The following is a 25306-nucleotide window of genomic DNA, read 5'->3' as shown; positions in this document are numbered from 1 at the left end:
TGGGCAACCGTGTGTGTCAATACTAAGAGAAGACTCCACTGATTTCCCCGACAGTCACAAGAGCAAAAACAAAAAGGAAGAAATAAGAATGAGCCGCAACACCGCACATTCAAGCGAAATTATGCGCTCGATGGAGGGCGTTAGCCGAAAGGCCTGCGCGCGAGTGTTCAAACAGGTTTTCTGCTTTCAGAAGAGTGAGCGTCTGTTTCCCTCTCGCGTCGGCGTGGCCTGAAAATCGTTGTGCAACGACCAGTTCGCCCTCCAATGAGTGCTTCAAGATGCCGCGGACCTACGCATTATAGCTGCAATCCGAGCGCTGAGAAGTGTGACTCGGAGACGAGAAAGCCTCGTCTGCTGTCGCCTTGGAGACAGCAAGAACCAACGGCTGCCTTCAAGTAGTCTGCACGAAGCCTGCTATGAACGGAAAGAACAGACTAGCGAATGGTGAGTGCTTAATTTTTCAGGTATAAACATACAAGAGGTTGTCCTTTCTTCAGGGACCGTCCGACTTTTTAAGTTCACATCAAGCTCAGCGCAACGTCTGAGTGTTATTCAATGTTACCGGTGTGGCACAGTGTCAAAAGTTGACATAAAAGAATCCGAATATGTAAAATATATGAATATGAATATATAAAATATTCAGATTATTTTTGTTTAGTTGACGTCATGGAGATGTAAAAATAATCTTCGGCTGGTTAGTATCCATGCAGTATAAAATCAGACCAGGTTTCCAGTTTCACCTCATGGTGTACGATGATGAACATTATATTGTTATCAACGAATGTGTTAGGTGATAAGATTTGAAACGCTCTTTGTTTTGTGGCAAAGCATATTTGCTTATCTATAAATACGGTGAGCATCTTTCTCAGCATCAGATAAATGGTTTAGGCTTCCAAAAGGCGGCGCATCTATTAATTAACTGGATAAGTGTGCCGGCGAGCTTTTCGCAACTCAAGTCGAATAATTTTTCATAAAAGTCGCCTCGTTATTGCTTTCATTCTCCCTCAAAAATCTTTTCCGCAAAACTATATATACTACCATATATAACTAAACGCCTAATGTTCTCTGGTACAATGACGTCAGCGCTAATTGCATTAAAGTGTTTTAAAATAGATATTTTCGCATAGCCTGATGCACATCTTGCGAACTCCTTCAAAAATACGGCCGATATGCTCTTGCTGCGGACAGTATGCATCGCACTTGACAACATCGTGCGCACGTTTTGTGGTTAGCGTGGATTTCCCCTTGATCAAAATGAGCGTCCACCGAGGTCTTGCGGGAACTCACGACTAACAGTGCATTTACACAACGCCGCAGCCACACAGCCATCGAAGTGGGCACACTCTTTCTCGACGCTGCTGTTTCTTTTCTCACTGACTGCGTAACACACCCTTGATTGTATTTGTGAAATGTCTGTAGACCACTCAGGTAGCACACCTGTAGCACTGTTGGTACGTGAGTAGCTGACATCTTTCAGGAATGTTCCTCCAAATGTCCATCGGTCGCTGTTCGTGGTACATGTTTTTTTTGTTAATGCGGGTGCGTGGAACCTTCTTTTTATTGTTTATTTGTCAATGCGGTAAAACTGCATTCCGCTGCTTCATCCCGCTGCTTAGCAAGTTTGATGTTTAAAAGTTTTAGATGACTTTTCTTTGCTACACAATATCACCTGCTCTCTCCATTTACCTTCTGTGTCCCCGTTCCTTGCGCCATACCAGTTTTTATTTCATCATGAACCAACTCGCCCAAACTAGAGTTTTACTTGACCATTTACAGTAATAGAAAAAATCTGTGGGCAACCGCACTTTTAAAAGGGAATATACTTGGTGCCCCCCACTCTGTTGCACATGGTGCATTAGGACAAGTGCTTGGAAAGAACGTACACATAAACAGGCTCTGTATCAACAAAATACACTGCGCTCTCTTCCGCTGCTATTTCACATTAACCATACTCGAATTTTTGTTCGTATAATGAGGCTTCCTATAGGCCTGGTTATCTATACAATATTATGCTTCTAGAGCCTTGGTATTTGGAAGACATTCAATACACTGTTTGTATCGCGCATCGTTTGACTGTCTGATGAAGCAGCCGGGTAGAAGCCAAGACCAGGCATTCTGTTGTTCTTACTCTTTGAACTGCGATGGCGTTCAGAGCTCAACACAAGGAAGCATATACAGCTGTTGCTTTCAGAACGGCACCGACAGTCCACTGTTTGGCCCAAGAGTGCTATCCATTAATCGTCTGTGGCGGGATTGATCTCCCCGTCTTGCTTCCTTTACATTTGCATGGATGTTGATCCTAACAACAAATACGCCATCAGTATGCGCCTTGTTTTTTGTTACTTTCAGGAGGCACATAAGTGATGCGAACCATGTAGCCACAAGTAAACCAATAGCAAATCATCATTCATAGGAAAATGCGTCAATGCATAACGTGATTAGTCTAAAAAAAAAAGTGCAGTTTTTTCCGAACTAGTATAGTTCGTTTAGTCAGTAACCACGCAGGCCGGCGTTCAGCGTGCAGTCAATCTTATGTACCTGACGAGCACTTACGCAGCCATAGCATAGTAATGGCCCGTTCAGCAGTTCCCTTGAGAGCATTCCAGAGCCTTATTGACCGGTACTAACCGGTTTTAGCACCTCATCGGTGAATCCTCAACCCGGAAATGTCTGTAGTGAGGCGTGTACGTCATCCCCTGAAATACAGAAACCAGGTAGAGAAAGTAGGGTAAATTACTTTTTTTAACGACCTCTAGTCGCTGCCGCTAGCCATTAGCAGCTTTTCTCACATGCCATAGGTTACACGCACGACCAGACGGTTTCGTTGTTCGCAAAGAGAAAAATGCTCCTTTTGCCGTAATAAGATAACCAGCTAATTACGTTTTTCTCCGTATGGCGAATATAGTTAGCTGCTGGAAAACGGGCATAACATAAATTCCTTCAAGAAACCATGTTTGTTTTTATATCCGAACTTGAGACCTGTTTTCGTACTTTTGCAAAGTGCTACTACAAATATTTTAAATCAGAATACTTGCAGCGAAACAATCCTCTTCGTTTATTTAACATACCGAAAACTTGGTGTAGGCGAGAGGGAGAAACAGCTTTATTAATGCCGCAATTCATGAACATTAATCATTCAGTCAAATACCAACAAAAAACGCCATTCGCTGCATGTGCCTAAAGGAATTTTTATGGTCTCTTAGAATGCAGCGCCAACTAGCGTTCCGATAGATGGTGTATAGCGCTATCAGAATGCTAACCAAAGCTCGGATACTTAAAAGAAACATATTCTGGAGTGGCCCCTTTGCCAAACTTACCGTGTATAGATCACTGGCTCCTTCGATATTCGAATGAATTGTAGGGATTTGGAACCGTCCAACCAAATCACTCCCATCCATTTCAAAAATTGTTGACAACCTTGCAGCTAGTTTGTTGTTAAGAAAATTGGCCAGGCATCACGTCGCGCACTTGCGACAAATACGTGGTCGTTATAAAACCCCTTCTACTATGTAAAAAGCTAACAGACCCCTGCTGTCCTTTTTTTAGGGTCCACAACCGATATCCTGATTTATGAGATGATGACCTAGTTCTGCTGACTTGTGTTTTATCATGACTCTATAGAGTCATGATAAAGTCTATAGAGTCATGATATAGAGTCATGATAGAGTCATGAAGATATATCTTCCGCATTACAGCACCAATTCACTAATATTTTTATCAGCGATTAAACGAGCGAATTATTTGGTTCTTACCACTGAATTCGAACGCTCTCAGAGAAATGGACTATATAATACACTCTAGTGCCACATAGTTACCAATGCTCATGAAGTCAATAGAAGGAACGCCGACCAAAAGGTTGTTTAACTCGAGAAAATGAATGACCTTCTGCAGGACGACAGTACGTACTTGCCGCTGAAACGGGACCCCACGCTCAAGATAGAAAGGAACTTGCAGATTCTTTTGACCGACGTCTTCCGTTTTTTTTCCACCGGACCACAAGTCACTTTATTTCAAGCTTCTCTGCCACAATGGATCCGCTCCCGCCTTGTATGGTCTCCCGAAGATCCATAAGCCTAATGTCCCGATGCGACCGATAGTTGACTTTACACGGTCGCCCTTATATCGCTTGTCGGGCTACCTGCACAAGGTTTTGGCGCCACTCGTTGGGAAGAGCTCGACGTTCATACGTGACTCTTTCGATTTCATTGAAAAAGTACGTGACGTCACGGTGGAGGACGACGAGGTCGTGGTGTCCTTTGATGTAAAGTCGCTGTTCACCAGCGTCCCGTGGATCTGGCTGTGGATGTGTGCCGTTCAGCGCTGCAGAATGACGACGGATTGTGTGATAGAACCCCTATCGAAGCATCAGATCTCCTGAAGCTGTTGCAGTTCTGCCTTGAGAACACTTACTTTGTTTTCCGGGATGCAGTCTACCAACAAGTTCACGGCACCGCTATGGGCGCATCTATATCGGTGACAACCGCAAACCTTACCATGGAAGCAATAGAAGCCCGTGCATTGGCCACCTTCGAACCGCACCCAAAAGTTTTTAAGGCGGAAGCCTTTAATGTCTCATCGTTGTAAGCAGCAGTTGTCGACAGAAAATGTCACGCTTTTCAATAGGGGGAAACGGTCGTGACATCACAGTGCGCGAATTTCAAACGGGGCCAATTGTACTTTGGCTACCTACCATGCAACCAATTGAAGGGATCGTATAGTAATGCTCCAAGTGGGACTGAGCTTAGTTAATTGCTTAATTACCCAATTAGCCTAATTAGCTTTACTAGGCAGGCCATATAAATAAATAAAACCGATTAAGAAATTGGTCGAGCTCAGGAATCGAACCCCGGTCTTCGGCGTGAGAGACGAGTACGCTATCCACTCCGCCATGCAAGCTTTTTTTTTTATTTATTGCCTGACTTCGGCAAGAACCACTGTACACAAATACACTTACAGAGCGCAATGAGCAATAATTAACAACACTATCCGCCCGGGGGTGCGTGGCTTCATCATATTAAAACTCCTTAAGCGTCACCAAAGGCTCGACTCTTTCGAGCCACTCGGGAGCTTCAGGAGCAAGTTTCTGAACTTCAATATACTTATGCATGCACTCCCGAAAATAGATCCGTGCTGGCCGTGCATCAGGATCGCAATGATATCCTGCCATTCTGGAGCGCCAAATACAATGGAGGCCCATTAGCATAATGAGGTCGAATGGTGTCCCATCCTCACTCTCTACAGGCAAGTACCGAATACCATGAGCGTCGAGCGGAAATTCCTTTTTTAAAGTCCGTTGCAAGATGTCCCAAAAGTATACCCCCTCCCAACAGTGCAAAAAAACGTGGTCTATTGTTTCTGGTTGTTTACAAATTAAACAATGTGATCCCCAAGGTAGAAATAACTGCTTCCTTTCCAAGAATTCCTTTACTGGTAGTGTTCCGGTATGTAATTTAAAGAAAAAAAGTTTTTGCACTTGGCGGCACCTGCATCGCCTTCACACGCTTAAGTACGTCGCGTCCCTGGCCTCCATTGTATAAGGCCCTGTACATAGGTAAAAATATACTAAAAATATACTACCACGACACACTTCACAATCTTTTACTCCACCGGCCCTCTTATGTGTCACATCGCGTGGACCATCGTCATAAAATTGGATCTTTCGCATGCCACACGAATACCTTTCATAATTCATTTCTCCCGCGCTCAATAACAGAGTGGAACCACCTTCCCGAAGATCTTGTGTCTATTACTGATGTTACATTGTTCAAAAATGCCTTAAAAGCTCATTTTGGTGTTCCTGATTAATCGTTACGCACTGCTTATTTATTTTTTACCCCCGTATTACTACTTGTATTGTGTTCTACAGTTATATTTTGGTGTTCCTTACTTGTAGTACTTGTATTGAATTCTTGGATGTTTATTGTTACCTTCTGGTGTTCCTTACTATTTTTGCACTGTTTTTGACACCCCTATATATATGTGTATATATATGTATATATATATATATATATGTGCCTGTGCTTTTATCTTAATTATGTTGAGTATTCCACTCCCCTCTGTAACGCCCGACCCGGGCCCTGAGGGTATTCGAAATAAATAAATAAATAAATAGGTTGTGGAAGAACTACATCGCACAAATCTTTATACAACTTCTTCCTGCTAACAGAAGATAAATATTCATACGAAAATCGAACAGACAGGAATCGAACACTCGCGACAACCTCTCTAAAGTAACCAAAAATACGTCCCGAGAAACTTTCGGTTGTGACAACAAAGTCCGGCAGTGCATTTCCGAGCCTTAATTGGCACACAGTGCGCAAAAACGGATCGCTTACATCGCGCACAAAACAAAATCTGCTTACAATCTGCCGCAGAAATAAGTGTCCCAGACTCAGGCCGCCATCCTTCACCCGCCTAAACAAATTGGTCCGGCTACAGCGTTCCCAGTCCGCAGCCCACACAAAAACGGCAAAGATCCGGTGCAGTCTCTGTACGTTCATCCTTGCACAATGCAACACTTGCATCACGTACCACAGCCTAGACATAAAAAACAGATTGCACACTGTGGCCCTTGCGAAAATTGAAAGGTGTCGCCCTTTCCACCTTTCCACCTTTTCACGCGTGGCTTGCGTCTGTGCTTTCCAGTACGAATCGCTATCGCGATAACCGTCCAGTGGAACACCTAAGTACTTTACTGGGGTCGTCACCCAGGACACGTTTGCAAAATTGCCGGGCTTCGTTGGCCATTCTCCGTGCCAAAGCCCCAGAGACTTTGACCAATTCACTTTACTACCGGTGATCTTGGTGAATTCTTTTACGCATGCCACGGCCTCGGTTATACCTTCCCGGTTCACTGTGAACACCGCGACATCATCCGCATAAGCCAGCAGCTTAACTTCTGCTGCCTGTAGCTGGAATCCTCGAATTTTTTCACTTTCCATGATATTCAAACAACGCTTCAATGTAAATGCAGAATAGAAGAGGGCTGAGGGGACAACCCTGGCGCACCGAACGCTGCAGGCTAATGGGGGCCCCCAAACTCTTATTTACAATTAATCTTGTCGTGCAGCTCCGGTACGCCAAGGCCACTCCCTCACAAATAATGGACCCTAAATTCACATGGTCGAGTATGCAGAACAGGATATCGTGCGAAACACAATCGAATGCCTTCTCAAGATCTAGCTGAAGGATGGCTACACAGCTATTTGTGTAATCACAACATTCCAGCACACACCTCGCTTTATGAATATTGGAAACAATAGAGCGTCCCTTGATCCCACACGTCTGGTGGGGACCGACTATATCCTGAATTACTGACTGTAGTCTACAGGCTAAAATCTTCATGAAAACTTTATAATCCACGTTTGTGAGGGCGATAGGACGATATGCTGTGACCTGCTTTAGCTTTTCTGCGTCATCGGATTTAGGGATTAGCACTGTATGGGATTTACCATAAGACGGGGGCAATTCATTTTCTTTGTAGGCTTCGTTAAAAACTGCTGTCAGTACTGGCACTATTTCGCGTTTATATGCTTTGTAAAAAGCGGCGCTTAACCCATCAGGTCCAGGAGATTTTCCCAGGTTCAAATTTTCTATCGCTTGCTCGACCTCCGACACAGTTATCGACAGCTGCAGCCTTTCTTTCTGTTCGTCATCTAATCGCGGCAAAGCGCCAAGAACCTTTTCCTTGAATGCGCTCACATCCACTTCTTGCTTTGCAAACAGCGCCTGATAATATTCAAGAAATGCCTGCTGGATATGCCCGCTTTCTCCAGATAACGCCCCGCCCCATTCAATCTGTTCAATGTGGTTTCGTTGAGCATGCGTTTTTTCCATTCCTAGCGCTCGTTTTGAAGGTGTCTCCCCATCAGCTATATCTTGCGCCCTAGCCCGCACCAGTGCGCCACGATAGCGTTCTTCGTCAAAGAGTTCAATCTTATTTTTTATTTTCCTAATGTCATCCATCCATTTGCCAGGCTCTTCGCTTTCTCTTTCGAGAAGTCTAGCTAGTAAGGATCTTAAATTGTCCTCCTCACGCTTCTCCTCTTGTCGTATGCAACTTGACCTTTCGATTGCTGCTATTTTTATTTGTTGTTTGCAAAGTTCCCACTGCTGCCATACTTTCAGTTCCCCGCTCGGCTTTAATTTACTGATTTCTTCGTTTACTTTCCTGCTAAAGATGTCGTCTGTAATGAGCTTATTATTTAATTTCCACATCTCCCAAGAAAACTGATTTCCTCGTTTCTTTGTCCCTATCCCACACTTCACTAAACAATGATCCGAAAATGATACCGGTACTACATTGTAGCTACTGCATTTTGAAATAACGTTCGGTGACACATAAATGCGATCTAGCCGTGCATGGCTTGACCGTTGAAAATGGGTGAGTCTCACACAACGCTCGCCTTCTAAACATTCGGCCACATCATCGAGGTTGCACGTGTCTATAATTTCTGAGAGTACTTCAGTGCTTCTGTCCCTAAATGCCCTTGCACTGGTTTTGTCACAGCCCCTCAGGACGCAATTGAAGTCACCCATTACGATCAGGCATTTCTCACAACAGAAGTGCTTTTGTACGCGTTGAAAAAACGCTGTCCTCTCATCCACCGCATTTGGGGCGTACACACAAATGATGCGCCAATATGTTTTGTCGTACAGGAGGTCAACCAAAACAAATCGACCCGAAGGACACGCCGTATATGCCTGAACCTCAAGTCCCGGTACATTCTTTACAAAGATGACACAACCCGCAGACGTTCCTACAGCGTGGGCGACAACTGCAAAAAACCTAGACGTGAAACGTCTCACCATGCTCCCGGTCTCCTCTTCCCCGTCAATTTTCGTTTCCTGCACTGCCAGGACGTCAATGTCATGCTCAGTTAAAAGGCGGTACACCTGGCTCTGCTTCTTCTTACTTGCCAGTCCCCTGACATTAAGTGTACCGACTTTCATGGGGAACGCATGAGCCATTTTAATGCAGAAAAAAGAGGCCGGGAACATGGTGCTTACCCTTCACGTCTAGCGCTTGGCTAGACGACATCGTTGACACCGGAGCCATCCGGTGCTGGTGCCAGGCCTGGCAGCGGAGGCGGCTTGTCAAGGGCTCTCCTCTCCGTCGACACATTTGATCGTGTCCGGATGGACGACCGCCGTCCTTGGGTCGTTTTTGCCGGCGGCTCTTCGACGCTGGGGGCTTCCGCCTTGTCTTCGGTTCCGGTCTGGGCGTGTGGCCGCTTCGCTGGGGCAGGGACGCCGGTCGTGCGGGCGCCGCTCTGGTCAAGGTTCTCTCGGTCAGAGTCGCTGGCTCGGTTTCTTGGAGCGCTGGCACGCTTACTTCACCGCTCGACGCCTCCGTCTCCTTTCTAGTAGGTTCTGCCCCCTCAGGCTTGCGTCCGGCATCGCTGCGTCCGGCATCGGCTTGCTGCGTCCGGCATCGGCTTGCGTCCGGCATCGAAGAGCCCGTCGATCCTGCTTGCGTTTCGGGTTCCTCTATGCCTTTCGCAGATTCTTCAGCCTCGACTACATCCATCAGGAGTTCCGCAGAGTCGTCTTTCGACGCCCTGCCCGTAGCCACCGCGTAAGTGCGGACACACTCATTATCCGCGTGGCCGTACCGCCGGCATTTCGTACAGCGGGGAACCTTGCATTCACGCCGCACGTGGCCTGTACCATGCCAGCGCAAGCACTGCATTGGACGCCCAGGCGGTACGACAAGAGCCAACTCTCCGGCGACACGTACCTGGTGTGGCAGGTCATCCACTTTCAAGCCGGGCTTCAACTTCAGTAGGACCGTTCTTGTCGTTGAGCTCTTGTCATTGACGCCTTGTATCCGCCACCGCTCACGCGTAACGTCGGTCACTTTGCCAAACGCCGCGAATGCCGTCCGAATGTCGTCGTCGGCCACACCGTGAAGCATCCAGTGTAGCCGCAGCTTTACCTGCTGGTCTTCCGGGTCGATAATGAGGCAGCGGCGTTTCTTAACTTGCAGCTCGTTGAAGGCGAGCAACTTCTTTGCTGCCTCCGTGTTCCGCAGGGTAACCGCCCACACGTGGTTGATTTGGTACGCCCCCAACGCGACCACGTCGGGGAGCGTACCGGTGTCGGCCAGGGCGTCTCGGAAATCCTCGACCCGGAACGGCCTCGCTCGCACGTCGCCGTGAAGAAAAACGGTGTTGAAAACAACACGTCCTGTTGGCAGTGTCGGCAAAATAATCTGGTAATCCTTATCACCGCAGTCATCGATCCTGTTTCCGCGGCCGTCAAAGGCCGCTATCGCTGCTCCGCTGGAGCCCATGACCCTGCGATCCGTTCAGCTCGGCTGCCGGAAGCAGAATAACTCCGCCATGCAAGCTCGATGGTTTGGAATGAACAAAGGCGCGTCTAGTGAATACGGTGTCTTCACTCACTCTCATCCTCCTCCATTCCCTTCCGGCGAGGTTTAGGTGTCCACCGACAAATGAGAGACAGATACATTTCATTTCCTCAAAAACCAATTTACCGACGAGCGAGGCGTAGAACCGAATGGGCGATGGCGTTCTATGGACTCCTTGGCAGCGTTGCAAGACGCTGTCGCGTTCCACTCTTAGGGGCGAAGCTTAACATCTTAACCTCACATCAGTGACCCCACTTTAGGTAAAAAAAGTGCCCCCTAAATTTTGTGAGACAGTTACTGCGTAATTTCCTTTCCTCAAATACAATTTTCATTTCCTTCATTACGGCTCCTCTTTATCTATCTTCTTTCACTCCCACTTCCTCCCTTCCTCTATGGGACGGTTCAGGTGTCCACCTAGATGACAGAGAATTACTGCGCCATTTCCTTTCCTCAAAAAAGCGTTGCGTTCAAAGGGCAAGGCATCACGCCGAACGGGTGCTGGCGTTCCGTGGACTCCCTGGCAGCGCTACAACGCGCTGTCGCGTTCCACTCCTAAAGGCGAAGCTTAAGCGTCATTAATTAGCCGTTAATTAGTATTCAGCCATTAATCAGTAATTAACCATTAATTAGTGATTTGTCATCACTTAGTAATTAGTACTCAATTATATGTGACGCCACCAGTGCCACAGAAACAGCGAAGGTGGTGCGGAAAACGCTTCCGCCTCTACCCACTATAGACAGTCAAAGTGCCTCCTGAATTTTTGTACGCTACGTAGATGACTGTTTCTGCATTATCAAAAAGGATGCATTAGGTGCCTTCACAGATCACATCAATAGCATGGAAGACTCCATTCAATTCACGGTTGAGGAGGAGGCTGCTTGCCGTCTTCCTTTTCTGGACGTTTTGGTCGAACGCCGTAACCACCGCCTTTCTTTCAAAGTTTATAGAAAGGACACCCACACAGGCCGGTACCTTCATTTTAATTCCGTGCACCCGGTTTGCCACAAACGCTCCGTCGTGGCTTCCCTCGTCCGACGTGCCAAAAACATCTGCCCAAGACCAGAAGATCGGGCTGCTGACCTACGCCAAGTGCGCCGAGAACTCAGTGAATGCGGCTACCCGAAGCACTTCGTAGATTCCGTTCTTCAACGGTCATCACGCCCGTCAGAACCAGTTGGTCCCCCGCGCCGAGCCCGAGCCGCTATCCCATATGTACCGGGCGTGAGCGAGTCTCTGGCTCGCGTTTTACGCACTTACGGCGTACACGTCGCTCACGTTCCGGCGTGCAAGCTGAGGCACGAGCTGGTGTCTGTCAAAGACAAGATAAAGAAAGAGAAGTTTCCTGGCGTCATCTACAAGATTCCCTGCGCAGATTGCGACTACTGCTATATCGGCGAGAGCGGGAATTTCGAAAGACGATTGAGGGACCACAAAAACGACGTCAGGAACAAGAGGATTGCTTCTAATGCAGTTGCGGAACACGTGGAAGCCGCGACGCACAAAATAGCCTGGGAAGAAGCTTCAGTCATCGCAAGAGAGAAGAATTGGCTGTCACGTCGATATCTGGAATCCATAATAATTCAATCAACAGAAAAAACCCTCAACCACAACGCAGGCAATCTCACGCCTACGTACGCAAGATGCCTGGGGCGATTACTGCAGCGCACTTAAGCGATGTGCTTTGGGCTTTCCGCCCAGTGATCAAGGCTTCCGTATGGAAGCCGAAACGTCTTCGTCTTCATATTAAACAACAACCTTTTGGTCGGCGTTCCTTCTATTGACTTCATGAATCTTCCCGACCAGACGAGTTTTCGTCGAACGTCAGATTTCATAGTTACCAATGCATTTTATTTTCTACCCTGTCACCGCGTTAATATTGTGTCCACCTGCGGTGTCCAGTTTCTTTTCCAAATGATTTTTTTTTACTAAACTATGGAACGGAGTTTAAGTGCTTTACTGCCTTTGCAGTTGGCTGGTTCCGTTGTACTGTCTCCAATCTGTACTTCTCTTAAGAACGCCCTAAGGGCCACGACAGCAGCTTTAATGAAAACAAGAAAAAACAGTCACTGAGAATGCAGCGAAGTTTGTTCTTGAAAACTTTTCTCACTCCAAAATCCGCATTTTGTGAGGCGACGGATGTGTAGCATAGTGGAATTTCGAGCGAGCGTTCAATCCACTAAGGCGCTCCGCACGAAGAAAAACCCGATTCAACGGCAGAAGCGCGCCGCTCCTGCATAACAACGGCCGCCACAGGGAAGCCGGCGGACGCCAAAAACAAAGCGACAGCAGCGCTGAACGAACGAGCGGGCGCGTGATGAATTGTTCCCGGCATCCAGTGGAATGGCCTCTGCCCAAAACGAGGCTATGTGCTCTGACGGCGCGCCAGCGAATAGATGTCAGTGGAGCGAAACATTGTCCCGGAAGAAGTGACGTTATAGCGATCTCCCTGACAGAAACTCTCGCTGTGACGTCATTGGGAATTCTTTCGTTGCGTCGCGAGTCCTCCAGGGCTTTAGTCTATTAGAGTGAAAGCCCTATTCCGATGGTTAAACACCGAGCAAGATATTACGATGTTTGTGGATTTGCGCCAAGTGAAAAAAAAATAGAAATAAATAAAATAAATATCCACCACTAGGAATCGAACCCGCGGTGACGCGATCAGATCTCCTTCGCTGGCCGCTTCGCGAGAGCATTATGCTATTTTTTTTCTTTCATGGCATTTATTCTACATGGTTCTGTACACAAAGGTTTTTGTGTGTCACACCCTTATATATATATATATATATATTTAGGTTGCGAGAGCATGAAGTACTTGACTGCTTACACGAGTATTTAGCGAAGTATACGCTTCGTTAAAGGAAACATATTTATTCGACTCAACGTTTCGATCGGAAGACCGATCTTCTTCTGATCGGTCTCCCGATCGAAACGTCGAGTCGAATAAATATTCTGCCTCTACCTTGAGTCAGCTCTCGTGAAGTCGTGTCACCATGCTATGCAGGCGAGTTTTGATAGGCAAGTTCATCGGTTGGTTTCGGCGGGGTTCCCATGCACGGTTACCACAGCAGTTGCTGAAGCCCTCCTAAGAAAAATTAAGTGTGCGATGTTTCAGAAGTCGACTGAGCCAAACAAACAGTCTGTGAGACCAGAAGTGGTGCCTTATGTGCAGAGGGTCGCGCACAATGTGAAGAAGGTAGCAAAAAGACATGGCGTGCCGGTCGTGTTTCCTGCCCCACGAAACCTTGGCCAGCCATGCGCGCGCATTGGGAGCGATAAAAACAGTTCCTGCAGCAAAAAGCATGGCAAGCAGTACGTGAAGTGCTGCACAGGTGTGGTGTATGAAATACCACTGACCTGCGGAAAAGCCTTTGTGGGCCAAAGGGGCCGGTATGTTAATGACCGCGCGGCTGAGCACGCACGATCGCTAACAAGTCTAGGACGCGCACATCTTTCGCAGCACTGCGCTGAATAATTCGTGTGTAATCGTGTGGCAGAACAGGAGCCGGGGCAAAAATGATGCCAGCAGTGCAAGAAGTGTCAGCCACGGCTTCAGGAGATAAAGATTCTGGGCAGGAGTGGAGATATGAAGGCACGGGAGCTTTTGGAAGCATTCCACATTAGGAAAAGGGGATTAGATTGCGTGAGTGATACCCCGGTCCGCCTTTTTAAGGCTGAGATATCATATCTCGAATGGTTTTGTTGATGCCTATTGTACAGGTGTTTTTTGCGCATGCATTGAATTTTTCTATATATTTGCTGGCTTTGCAGTAAATAAAATCAGATGAAGTTAGCGCATGTCCTGTGTCAGTCTTTCTTGTGTATATTACAGCGCTATTACCATTTCTGTCTGGAATAAATATGTTCCCTTTAACGAAGCGTATTCTTCGCTATATATATATATTAGGGGTTTGCGAATATCAAATTTTTCGAATACGAATCGAATACGAATACTGGGTTCCGAATATCGAATCGAATATCGAATAATCAAGGACAGACGCATTTAACCACTACAAAACATTTATTTGAGTACCTAAGAACATCACAGTTCAACATCACTATCAGTGATGAAATGAGCACAAAAGGTGTGTGTGGCTGCACAAAAAGTATCAAAGTCTCGAACATTGTTCTTAGAAGAGTAAGAAATATCAGAGAATATGGCTAGTACACAGTATTGATCAAGGCTAGCTTGCCATAAGCACAAAAGTACGTTGCTGGGATGAACATAAAAGGTTGTCGTGAAGGAAAAGCGGCTGCTCCACATGGTCAAGCAGAAGTAGTTCCCTTCTAGCTGAAACGACTTCGGCAGCCACGGAAAATGCCCTCTCAATTGGCACTGAACTGGCACTTATTGCGAGGTATTTCGTGCACAGCTCTGACTATACCAGCTCGCAGGTATAGCCACAAAGAAGCTCATCAGCGCAGTCAGCTACTGCATGGCCCAACGTTACGCATTGCTATGGGCGCCGCCATGTTGTTATGTCTCTGTCGATAGGACTTGCGGACCGAAATGAACGTCGGTGCTCGCAGTAGAATATTCGGCTAGATACGAATATTCGCGTAGTGTCGAATATTCGACACAACACGAATACTTGGATTTCGAATCGAATACGAATCCTAAAAATATGATATTCGAATTATATTCGCACACCCCTAATACATACATATATATATATATATATATAAGGGAGTGACACAAAAATTATTTTCAGAGCACCTACGTAGGCGCTACGTGGCACAAACATGATAGAAAACATACCAGAACGAAAAGGCCGGCAAGGATATACAGCGCATCAGGAGAGGAAACCAATGCGATAAAAAGTCAAATTCTTTGTAAATATCCGTTACCTGCAGGAACATTCGCTAAAATGAATTCTGGGCGAAACAACAGGTTCAACGTCTTGCATGCGCGTTTTCCGAAGGCAATGAAGTCCAATCAGAAAAATCATATCACAGGGTTTCGAGCCAGGTTGGAAAACAGCAACGTCGAGCACACCGGAGGATTTGAGGAGAAAATTCTTCTGTAGCGTCCTCTGCAACACTTGATAAACAAAATCGCGTCTTTGCAGTCTGTAAAACAAAGTTCAATTGTTTCAGGCACACTGCACAAGCGGCAGTTTACAGAGGACACAAAAATGTTTTTTCTATCGAGCCACGTGTTGACAGGCAGAGTTTCGGTGTGTAATTTATAGAAAAATGTTTTGGTGCAAGGAGGAATTGGCATTTTACGCACTCGCTTTCAAACATCATGATCCTTGAGCCCAAAGTAGACAGAACGATACAGTGGGGGCGGGAAGAGCATCGTTATTAAATCCCTGTATAGATTTTTGCTCGGAACCGAATATAATACTAATTTGAAAAACTGAACTTTCAAAAAACGCACGGAGGCATAAACTTCCTGCATAAAGCCTAGTAAACGGGGGCGTTCAGTAAAATTGGAAGAAACTACTAAGTTTCAAAGTAGAGTCATGAAGTTAACCTGCAAGATTGCTCTAATAATCGGATGGGAACAATCACGAAAAAAAGGACAAACTAGGCACTAGAACTAGAAGAACTAGAAGAACTAGGCCGCCGCGGTGGCTCAGCGGTTATGGTGCTCGGCTGCTGACCCGAAAGACGCGGGTTCGATCCCGGCCGCGGCGGCTAGAATTTCTTTGGAGGAGAAATTCTAGAGGCCCGTGTACTGTGCGATGTCAGTGCACGTTAAAGAACCCCAGGTGGTCGAAATTTCCGGAGCCCTCCACTACGGCGTCTCTCATAGCCTTAGTCGCTTTGGGACGTTAAACCCTATAAACCAAACCAAACCAGAAAAACTAGAAGAGCGCTAGGCAACGCTGCTACCTGCAGGTGAAATAACAGGGTTTGTATAGGCTCGCATTTGTTCTGCGTTTATTTTGGCAAACTCCACGTGTGCACGGGAGAATACATACGGGAAATATTGTCGAAAATATGTAGCACATGGAACTTATCAGGTCATGGCGAAGACTTGAAAAAAAAAAAAAGAAACACTAAGCAGGAATGTTAAACGAAAGAATCGACGATAGTGCTTTCCGTATTTTGGGATGGCCACATTAAACTTCCCGAGGCGAGAGAAGCATGCAGTCACTTCCTCTCTGGCATCAAAATTTATCACATACGAAAAGCGACTTCGAACGCAGACACCGAAACGCTCCACGCCTCGTGTCGCCGCGGGACCCGTGTCTCTAACGGCCCCCGCTGGAGTGCCATTCGCTCGGCGCTTATCACCAATCATATCGCTGGAGGCCGCTGGCGCTCGCGTCGAACCCGCGGCCAAGGTCAACAAACCACTCAACTCAGCTCTCCCGCCAGCTTCGCGATCGTACCCGTCATTCTAGCTCCGCGGCGGCGCCCAGCGTGTTGGGATCGTAGGGTGTTCCGCCTGTGCGCAACGCACCTGCGCGGGAAGTGTTAGCAAACACGGATCACTGAGCTGCGACCTCTTTCGTTTCATTATTCTTTTCGGCACCAAACCGGCTGGTGCTACGTTCAGCTAAAGGCGGATATGCAGCAGCAACTCCAGGGGAGCGCATCGCACCGCTTGCCGCGTAAGTTCAAGGAATGTTTGTACTTTCTTGAGGAAACATTTAGTGAAGAACGACGCGCCGTCTGCAAAACATGAGTTCGGTATAGCTTTGTAAATTTCGCCAGTAAAACGCAGTGTCGCAACGCGATGTTGCAGGCCTCGCCCCTCGAAAAAGCTTCGCCGGGCTTGTACAGTGCTTGCAGCCTGCAAAAGAATGGAGCGTAGTAGTACCTGCGCATGACATCCTGTGAATCTGATCCGCGTAGAAGCATAGACGTTGAGCGGAGCTGAATAACGTGCGATGAATGCAAGCACTCTCGCGGATTTTCTATTCAAGCTCATTTTCAGGGAAAATCTTACCACTGCGCCTCGCAAAGTGGTCTGTGCTATTTAAGACGCACGCTTGGAGTGCTTTCTTTATAAATTTGTAACTAACCATGATCACAGGCCACGGATACACATCCTTCCGGAACGTTCCGACATAGCGTGCCACACAAAGAATAGTGAGACAAAACTGCGAACAATATGATATCAGTCATTTTGATAATCTGAGGCATTTTATGTTTATTCAGAAAATAACTTCCCATAACATTTTTGTTTTCATAACGGCCATTGCCTGGCCTTGTTCAAACGCACATTTTCCGAACTTCGCTCGACATTAAGTAAAAATTCAGGGGGGCACTTTGTTGACCTAAAGTGCGGTGAGGCGAGTGCCTTAAGCGCGGTGTTGCTGCTTGTGTCACTGATGTGTGGTTGAGATGTTAAGCTTCGCCTCTAAGAGTGGAACGTGACAGCGTCTTGCAACGCTGCCAGGGAGTCCACAGAACACCATCGCCCAGTGATGAAAGCCACTTTTCTTCGGGAATGGAGCATCCACTGTCATGCTTGTTAACAGGAAGGCCTGCGTCAGCAGAAGTAAACGTGTGAATCGCAGCACCGACATTTCGCCGGTTCCACGCCCCGATGTCGCTGTGACGCCAGCCGGTCTTTGTGGTCGCCAGTCCACCACACCCACCGACAAGGCAGCACAATGTTCGTGGCAAGCAGCGTCGAATCCGTCATAACCGTCCGTGGGGCAAACTTCGCAGCCGTAGTGATGAAAGCCACTTTTCTTCGGGAATGAAGCGTCCAGGCAGTCACTGTCATGCCTAGTTAACAGGAAGGCCTGCGTCAGCAGAAGTAAACCTGTGAATCGCAGCACTGACATTTCGCTGGTTCCACGCCCCCTCGTAAAAGGGGCGTGGTCCCAATCTTTTACCGACTCGTAAAAGATTGGAAGTTTGCACTGCTGAAGGGAGAGCCATTATCACTACACAACTTGGCTGGGATGCCATGCGTCGCGAATATTTCCGCACTTGCATCGATTACAGCAGCAGCGGATGTCCGATTAAGCGTTTGAATCTCGAAGAAAAACGAGTAAGCGTCTACAAGTATGAGGTACTCATTGCCTTCGTGGTGGAAAAGGTCGGCACCGACAATTTGCCACGGCAAATTTGGTAACTCATGGCTAAGCATGGGCAGTTTTGCATTTGTCTTTTTGTACTTGACGCATATGGTGCATGACTTCGCTACAACAGCAATGTCCGCGTTCATGTTTGGCCAGTACATTACCTGTCTGGCTCTCGCCTTCATTATATCTTCGCCACAATGTGCAGTGTGCAGCAGGCCAAGAACTTCTCTGCGCATGGCTGGAGGAATGACAAGCTTGTTGCTTCTGAGAAGCAGCCCATCCTCGACGTGCAGCTCGTCGTGGTAGCTCCAGTAAGCCTTTAAGGCATCCGGCAGTTCTTGCTTGCTTTATGGCCACTCAGTGCTTGCATAACGGCATAGCTCGGTCATGAGGGCGTCGTTATTGGTCCCATGCTTGATGTTCAGGAGCTGTTGATCTGAAATAGGCAGCGTAGAAATAACGTTGACGTGAAATTGCTCCGTTTCGTCCACCAGCTCAGTGTTACACGGAAAGCGCGACAGGGCGTCGGTCAAAGCGAGTTCTTTTCCCGGTGTATAGATCACCCTGATTGGAAATTTTTGAAGCACCAGCCTCATGCGTTGAAGGCGGAGAGGGCAGTCGCAAAGCGGCTTCTTCAAAATTGATTCAAGTGGCCTGTGGTCGGATTCTACTGTGACCTCTGGTTGCCCGAGTATGTAGTCCCTGAACTTCATACAGCCATGAACAATGGCTGGTGCCTCTTTTTCAATTTGTGCGTACCGTTGCTGTGCGTCAGTTAAGGAGCGGGACGAATAGGCTATGCGATGGTTGTCTTGTAAAATCAAAGTTATATATATATATATATAGCAAGCAAAGGAAGGGGAATGAGGGGCTCGTTATTAATATGAGGAAGCCAACATCCACAGAAACCAAGGGACACAGGGGATTTTTAATTAATTTATTTTGTGGCGTTGATCAAATTAGACTATTACTGAGTAATATTCTAAATTGATCAAGACCGCAAAATAAATAAATTAATTAAAAATCCTCTGTGTGCCTTGGTTTCTGTGGCTGTTGGCTTATATCATATATATATATAAAAGTTGCGAGAGCATGAAGTGCTTGACAGCCTAAAAGAATATATTGCTAGGTATACGCCGTTAAAGGAAGCATTTATTTGACTCGAGCTTTCGACGGGAGGATTGAGCATTTTCAGGAGTAATTTGTCTCTGCTGATGTTTCCCCTTTTATATATATATTTTTTTGCTTTCACGTACTACCATTGTCTATACGTATGCATGTTCAATCTTCTTTCAGAGCAAAGGACAGCTTGGAATTCACTTCATTAATACTGCAAGGATGTGCTAACCCGGTGAATTTTGATTGTTTTTCATTTATCTTAATTTATTTTGTACCTTACTTGGAAGTGCTTAGTACCATTTTATTTCATTTGTTGATCAGCACTTGTTATGCGGTGTTTCGTGCTGTTTTTCATGGTTTTCTTCCCCGTTTTTGCATAAGAGCTGCGTACCTAAGTACATTTTAATAGCGAAATATATCTTCGCTTTCTATATTCAGAGATATCCTTTACTTCTTTGGCTATGCAGGCCCGAAGGTAACCGGCGAGTCTTCCCTGGACTACTTCTGGCACAGGCTAATACCCGTGTTCCTCATCGTCTTTGTGCCGAACCTTCTCGTGTGTGCCATCTCCTTCGTAGTCACTTACGGTTCATCTGTGTCAGAAGCCCTCCAGCATGGATTTGTGTCATTCTGGTATGACGCCTGGACTCTACACGGCGCCGGAACGCCACAGACCTGGGTCTTCTTGGCTATCTTCACCGCATACAGCGGCCTATCTATTTTGGTTCTACCAGGAGAAGTCTACTACGGGCCGCCAACATTAACAGGACACAGGCCAGTCTACCGGAAGACAGGTTTTCTGTACTACGTCATCACTATGGCCATAGCCGCCTTCATCTTTCTAGTGCAGGATGCACGGGCCTGGTCAATATACAGAAACCTGCCGGGAGTCGCTGTTTCTCTCACGGTGATCGCCTACGTCGTTCCGGTACTTTTGTACATCAAGGGCAGACTTAAACCATCCCCAGGAGAGCATGGAACCACGGGTAGCTTTATTTTTGACTTCTACTGGGGCTTGGAGCTGTACCCTCGCATCGGAGAGCGGTTGGACATCAAGCAATGGACGAACTGCCGGTTTGGAATGATGATCTGGCAGCTACTCGTGCTGGTCAGCTGGAAGGCCCAGGTAGAGACGTCGGGTTGGAATTGGTCCATGGCAACTACGGCTGTGCTGCAGACAGTATACATCGCCAAGTTCTACTGGTGGGAAGATGGTTACATGCAGACCATCGACATCATGGTGGACAGGGCAGGTAAGTTATTATTATGAGGATCGACCTCGAGATGACCGCTCGAAACATATGCGACCGCTCAGCTCGTAAATGAAAAGCTTACGAAATAGTTGCGCACTGCCATCTTCGTAGCCTGCTGCGAAACACAGAACCCCCACAACTGTCGCTCTGTCGAAGCAGGTGAGGGGCAGCTAATGCGTTACTTTCTTGTGCGCACATGTGCTTTGTGGCGGTTTTTATACTCGAAGAAGAGCACAAAAACGTTGCAGTCGGCCTAAATCAAACTCATTTCTTAACTGCTGCAGTATACCATTTTGTTTTGTTCCGAGGTGGTCCATCTCCACGCTTCGTTAGAACACAAAACAGAACCGGCTTCCTTGGTGTCCCAAATAGTTTAACTGCGAGAAAATGCCGAAGCACAGGCGCTACCTCTTTTAGTACCTGATAGCTATACAATTAAACTTTTTTTCGAACATTTAACCTCATTTTTATGAACGCTTACTTTAGTCACACCTATTTTCTAAAACTAAACCTATACCGATGCGTAATAGGAGGACGAATATGCTCAAGATAGGCTACGTAGAAAGAATCGTCTATTTCGAAGTAGGCGTCTCACGTCCAATGTTTGTCATACGAGAAACGAAACGACACCAGCAAAACAGTATCATCTGCCTCAGTCAGCTTCACTTGGAGGCAGATTAGCTGTCGACTTACATGTTCTTTTAGTTCCTGCATTTATTTGCGATTGTAACCTGAATGTTGCATTTATCCATTTCCAATCTACTTAATATTCATATCTTTCATTTCTTTTTCAGGGTACTACATATGTTGGGGCTGCATCTGTTTCCTCACTCTCTGGTACTCGATCCCGAGTCTTTACATGGTCGAGAACAGTCCTGATTCTAGCCCACTGCAAGCAGGCATCATTTTCATCATGGGGGTCTTCATGATAGGCCTGAACTACTGGACGGACTACCAGAGGCAGGTCGTGAGGGCCACGAATGGAAAGTGCACCATCTGGGGATCTCAACCGAAACTAATCAAGGCCTCGTATCGGGACTCAAGTGGCAAGCAGAGGACCAACTTACTCCTGGCGTCTGGATTCTGGTCGCTGAGTCGTCACGTGAACTACGTATTCGAGATTCTCGGCGCTCTCTGTTGGGGCCTGCCCTCCGGAGCTTCGAGCATTGTGCCGTACCTGTACGTTCTCTACCTAGTCGGACTGCTCGTGCACAGAAGCTACAGGGACGAGGAAAAGTGCTCGGCAAAATACGGAGAATACTGGAAGCAGTACTGCGACCTAGTGAAGTGCCAGCTTGTACCCTATTTATTTTAACGTGCGCGATTATGGCCACTTTCAAAAAGAGTGAGCGTCTGTGTGTGTTCGAACCTTTTGTGTGGTTAATTGCTGTATTTTGAAATGCTAAAGATGTAAATATACTCTAAAGGAAAATATCCGAGATTTCCGTGGTTTTCTGCACGAATCTTCGTTAATTGACTTTTTTGCACTCTCTCATCCTGTCAGTTTGGCTTTCATTGCATAATATTTAGCCTTTGTATTTGTCCTCGAGAATATAGCAAGCTTGGAATCTGTTGCATGTACATGTGGACATTAAATTTCAAAGGCTGGTTTTGGCTCATGATTTATTGGGGGTTTAACGTTTCAAAGCGACTGAGGCTATGAGGCCCGCCGTAGTGGAGGCCTCCGGAAATTTCGACCACCTGGATTCCTTTCGACGTGCGCTGACATCGCACAGCAAACGGGCATCTAGAATTTCGCCTCCATCAAAATTCGACCACCAGAGCCGGGATCGAGTTGCCAGAATTACCGTCCACCACACACAGGATTAAATGATAAAGTGATAAAACTTAGCTATGCACAAACCAATACTCACTCAAACCCATAGTTATTCAGCAAAATCTACCCAGAATGATCCAAACCAGAATGCAGTATCTGCGGAGCCGACGCAAATTTATTTCGCGCAGTATGGAAATGTAATGAAAACCCAGATCATGAACCAATATATGATCGAAGGATAGAAAAGGAGTAGGCGCTCTATAGCTGCTCGCACACTAGCAAAAGCTGGTGGGGAGAGCCCGGGCCCCACACATGCCAGCGGAGCTCGAGGATAAGAGAACCCACCATATCGTTAATCTAACAGAAGTTTTCTTCCTTCATTATTGTAAAAATTCCTTGTTGTCAGAAAAATATTGTACAAGAATAATACAACATGAACTGCACGATTGCATAGCTCATTGCGGTTTCTTTTAGGAATTTCAACAAACTGTCGTTTCCAGCCATTAAATGCCCGTTCCTTCGAAAGTATGGTGGACATTACTACTTGCATGGTGTGACACGGCACGCACATGAGCAGCCAGCATTTACATACCCAATAATTCTGGACGAAAGCATTTTAAGGTGGAAAACGTTTATGAACACGACTTTTCCATTTGAGATTCGACTATAAAAATCAATGCATCCACAGATCCTCCGACGGTGGTCTTGTGTTTATTTTCTATTACTATCATTAAAAGCTTTCCCCATCGGTCGTCTATGGCAGTTTTAGCGCTTTAAAACACTTTAAAAGAAAGATTTTGCTACATATCAAAAGAATGTACCTCTACCTTCAATATTTCCATAACACAATCTTACAATTTTCACACTTTCAAAATTTTAGTCCGAGAATGTTGGAAACGGATGTACCAGAGACAGTTTCTTTGAATGCTTGCTGTTTCGGCACCTAGGCTGAAGCTAAACAAGACGCTGTAAGAACTCTCGAAGTTCCCTGCCCCGGCCCGACAGTGGGCCTCTGAAAGCTGTACACCTGCAGATAAATACATGACAGCGCAGTGGCTTGATTCCGGACCAGTAACCATGCAACCGATCACGTGAATTCCTTGAATGCACCGTTATCACAGTGTGCTGCTAGTGTCATGCAGACACGCAAGTTGCCATCATCGCTCATATCCATCTACCATCAGCGCGCGTCACTTATCGTCGGCTGTGCTCCAACTGCCCAGCGCGCGGCGAATGCTCCCTGCCACCTTCATGGCAAGTCGGACCGTCCCTCAAAGTGCCCATCACTCAACCTCCTTTCCTATCGTCATCATCAACAGCCTGACTACGGCCATGGCAGGGCAAAGCGTTCCCCCATGTCTCTCCTAGGAACCTTGTTCCTTCCCCTTTCACATGCTGGCGGTTACTGTCCCGTGCATTACTTTGCTGTGTAGCTACAGTTGTAAATCCCTGAAAGGAACTGCAAAAAGCTGAAAAAAAAAAGCATTTCTTTTTCTTCCTTTTCTTTGACTGTAATAATGAAAGAAGAACACTAATATTTTCAAACTGAGTGTGCAGCACAATATCGCGTTACTACGCGCCGTAAAATTTTCTCCAAAGGAGCTCTTTGCGAGTGTGCTGAGCATCTGGGACCGTCCACATTGTGGCAAGGTTTTCGTAGCAACTAAACGCTGAAGTCAGACACGCGTCGGCTACTCCGAATTCCCCCATCGTCTGTGTCATGGGAAACAAATTGGTCGCAGGTCGGTAACGTGCATAAGAAGCTTAACACTAGTTTCTGAGAACTTAGTACAGGTTATAAAGAAAGAAATGTGGCTGTTATGCCGTACATTCACGCCCTGTCTCAAAGGCTTAAGAGAGTAGGGGCCCGATACGGAGTAAGCCTGCTTTTTTCTGCTCCCAATAAACTAGCAAAAGTAGGGGCTGCAGTGCAGAGGAAACGCGAGGGGAAGGATAGTAAGAACGTTTGCAAAATTAAGCATGTAAACAAGTACTTTGCCTGTAGGAAGGGAGTGGTGTATCTTATCCCTTTGTCTTGCGGTCATGTGTACATCGGCCAGACGGGCCGTTGTATCAACATTCGCCTCACAGAACACGCCAATTCGGTCAGCAGCAAAGATAATAGAAATGTAGCACAACACTGCTTCACGTGTAATTGTGTTCCAAATTTTGCTGACACGGAAGCGTTGATTGTACATCACGATCAGCGCACGAGGGAGATCGCGGAAGCATTTCACATCACCAGGAAGGGCGAGGGATGCGTAAGCAAATCTTCGATTAGCTTGTCAGGGAGGGAAATGAGCTTGCTTCATTCTGGGTAGGGAGGGTGAGGTAATGACACACGTGCCTTGAATGGATGATTGCTGTTTTTTGTTTTCTCTATTTTTACGCACATGAGTGGCAACAGTGTATCTGGGTTTGACAAGATGTCTTTGCGCATGTCTGTGTAAATGTAGAAATTGACTGCCTACGTATGAATAAAATTCAGTTGTAAGTTCAGCGCCGTAAGTCTGTTTCAACTTGTCCTCTGTCCGTGTTCTTAATCGCTGGTTTTTTTTACGACAGTCTCTCTTGAAAGCGCACGCAAAAAGATGTGAGGGTGCAATTTAACTTCTACGGGAAAAAATGCGCGAAAACGAATATTTACTCACCCAACAGTGATGGAATCAGACTCTAGAACGTCAAAGATTCATGCGCACCGCTACGGACAGCAACCTTTCGCTGCAATGTAAGAGCTGCGACAGCAATAGCTGTTCAACTTTGTTGGAAAGAACAAAGCTAGTTTCAATATCA

The 25306-nt window shown here is 46.5% G+C and overlaps 2 protein-coding genes across 2 annotated transcripts; one reads left to right on the top strand and one right to left on the bottom strand.

Annotated features, from left to right (window-relative positions):
* The first annotated feature begins 219 nt into the window (after positions 1-219).
* Positions 220-25032, top strand: LOC149358266 (uncharacterized). The gene is made up of 3 exons (XM_089570306.1): positions 220-444; positions 19951-20736; positions 21531-25032. Exons 1-3 carry the CDS (start codon positions 417-419, stop codon positions 22049-22051), a joined length of 1335 nt encoding a protein of 444 aa, XP_089426432.1. The 5' UTR covers positions 220-416; the 3' UTR covers positions 22052-25032.
* On the bottom strand, positions 6122-10758 carry LOC149358267 (uncharacterized). Its single transcript, XM_089570305.1, has 2 exons — positions 9010-10758; positions 6122-8926 (listed from the first exon to the last, which is right to left on the bottom strand). The coding sequence occupies exons 1-2, from the start codon at positions 10292-10294 to the stop codon at positions 8880-8882; spliced, it is 1332 nt and encodes a 443-aa protein (XP_089426431.1). The 5' UTR covers positions 10295-10758; the 3' UTR covers positions 6122-8879.
* Positions 25033-25306: the final 274 nt, after the last annotated feature.

Source organism: Amblyomma mixtum, chromosome 2, assembly GCF_055824585.1.
Source record: "Amblyomma mixtum isolate Tamu chromosome 2, ASM5582458v1, whole genome shotgun sequence".
Classification (NCBI taxonomy): Eukaryota; Metazoa; Arthropoda; class Arachnida; order Ixodida; family Ixodidae; genus Amblyomma; species Amblyomma mixtum.
The sequence above is the reverse complement of the archived record's forward strand: the minus strand, read 5'-3'. Positions and strand labels throughout refer to the sequence as shown.

Excerpts from the sequence above, each read along its gene's own strand:
- LOC149358266 (XM_089570306.1), top strand. The coding sequence starts at position 417 with ATGAACGGAAAGAACAGACTAGCGAATG. Across the intron at positions 445-19,950 it reads AAAGAACAGACTAGCGAATG|GCCCGAAGGTAACCGGCGAG; the intron begins GTGAGTGCTTAA and ends TTGGCTATGCAG. Across the intron at positions 20,737-21,530 it reads CATCATGGTGGACAGGGCAG|GGTACTACATATGTTGGGGC; the intron begins GTAAGTTATTAT and ends TTTCTTTTTCAG.
- LOC149358267 (XM_089570305.1), bottom strand. The coding sequence starts at position 10,294 with ATGGGCTCCAGCGGAGCAGCGATAGCGGCCTTTGACGGCCGCGGAAAC. Across the intron at positions 8,927-9,009 it reads CCAAGCGCTAGACGTGAAGG|GGGACTGGCAAGTAAGAAGA; the intron begins GTAAGCACCATG and ends ACTTAATGTCAG.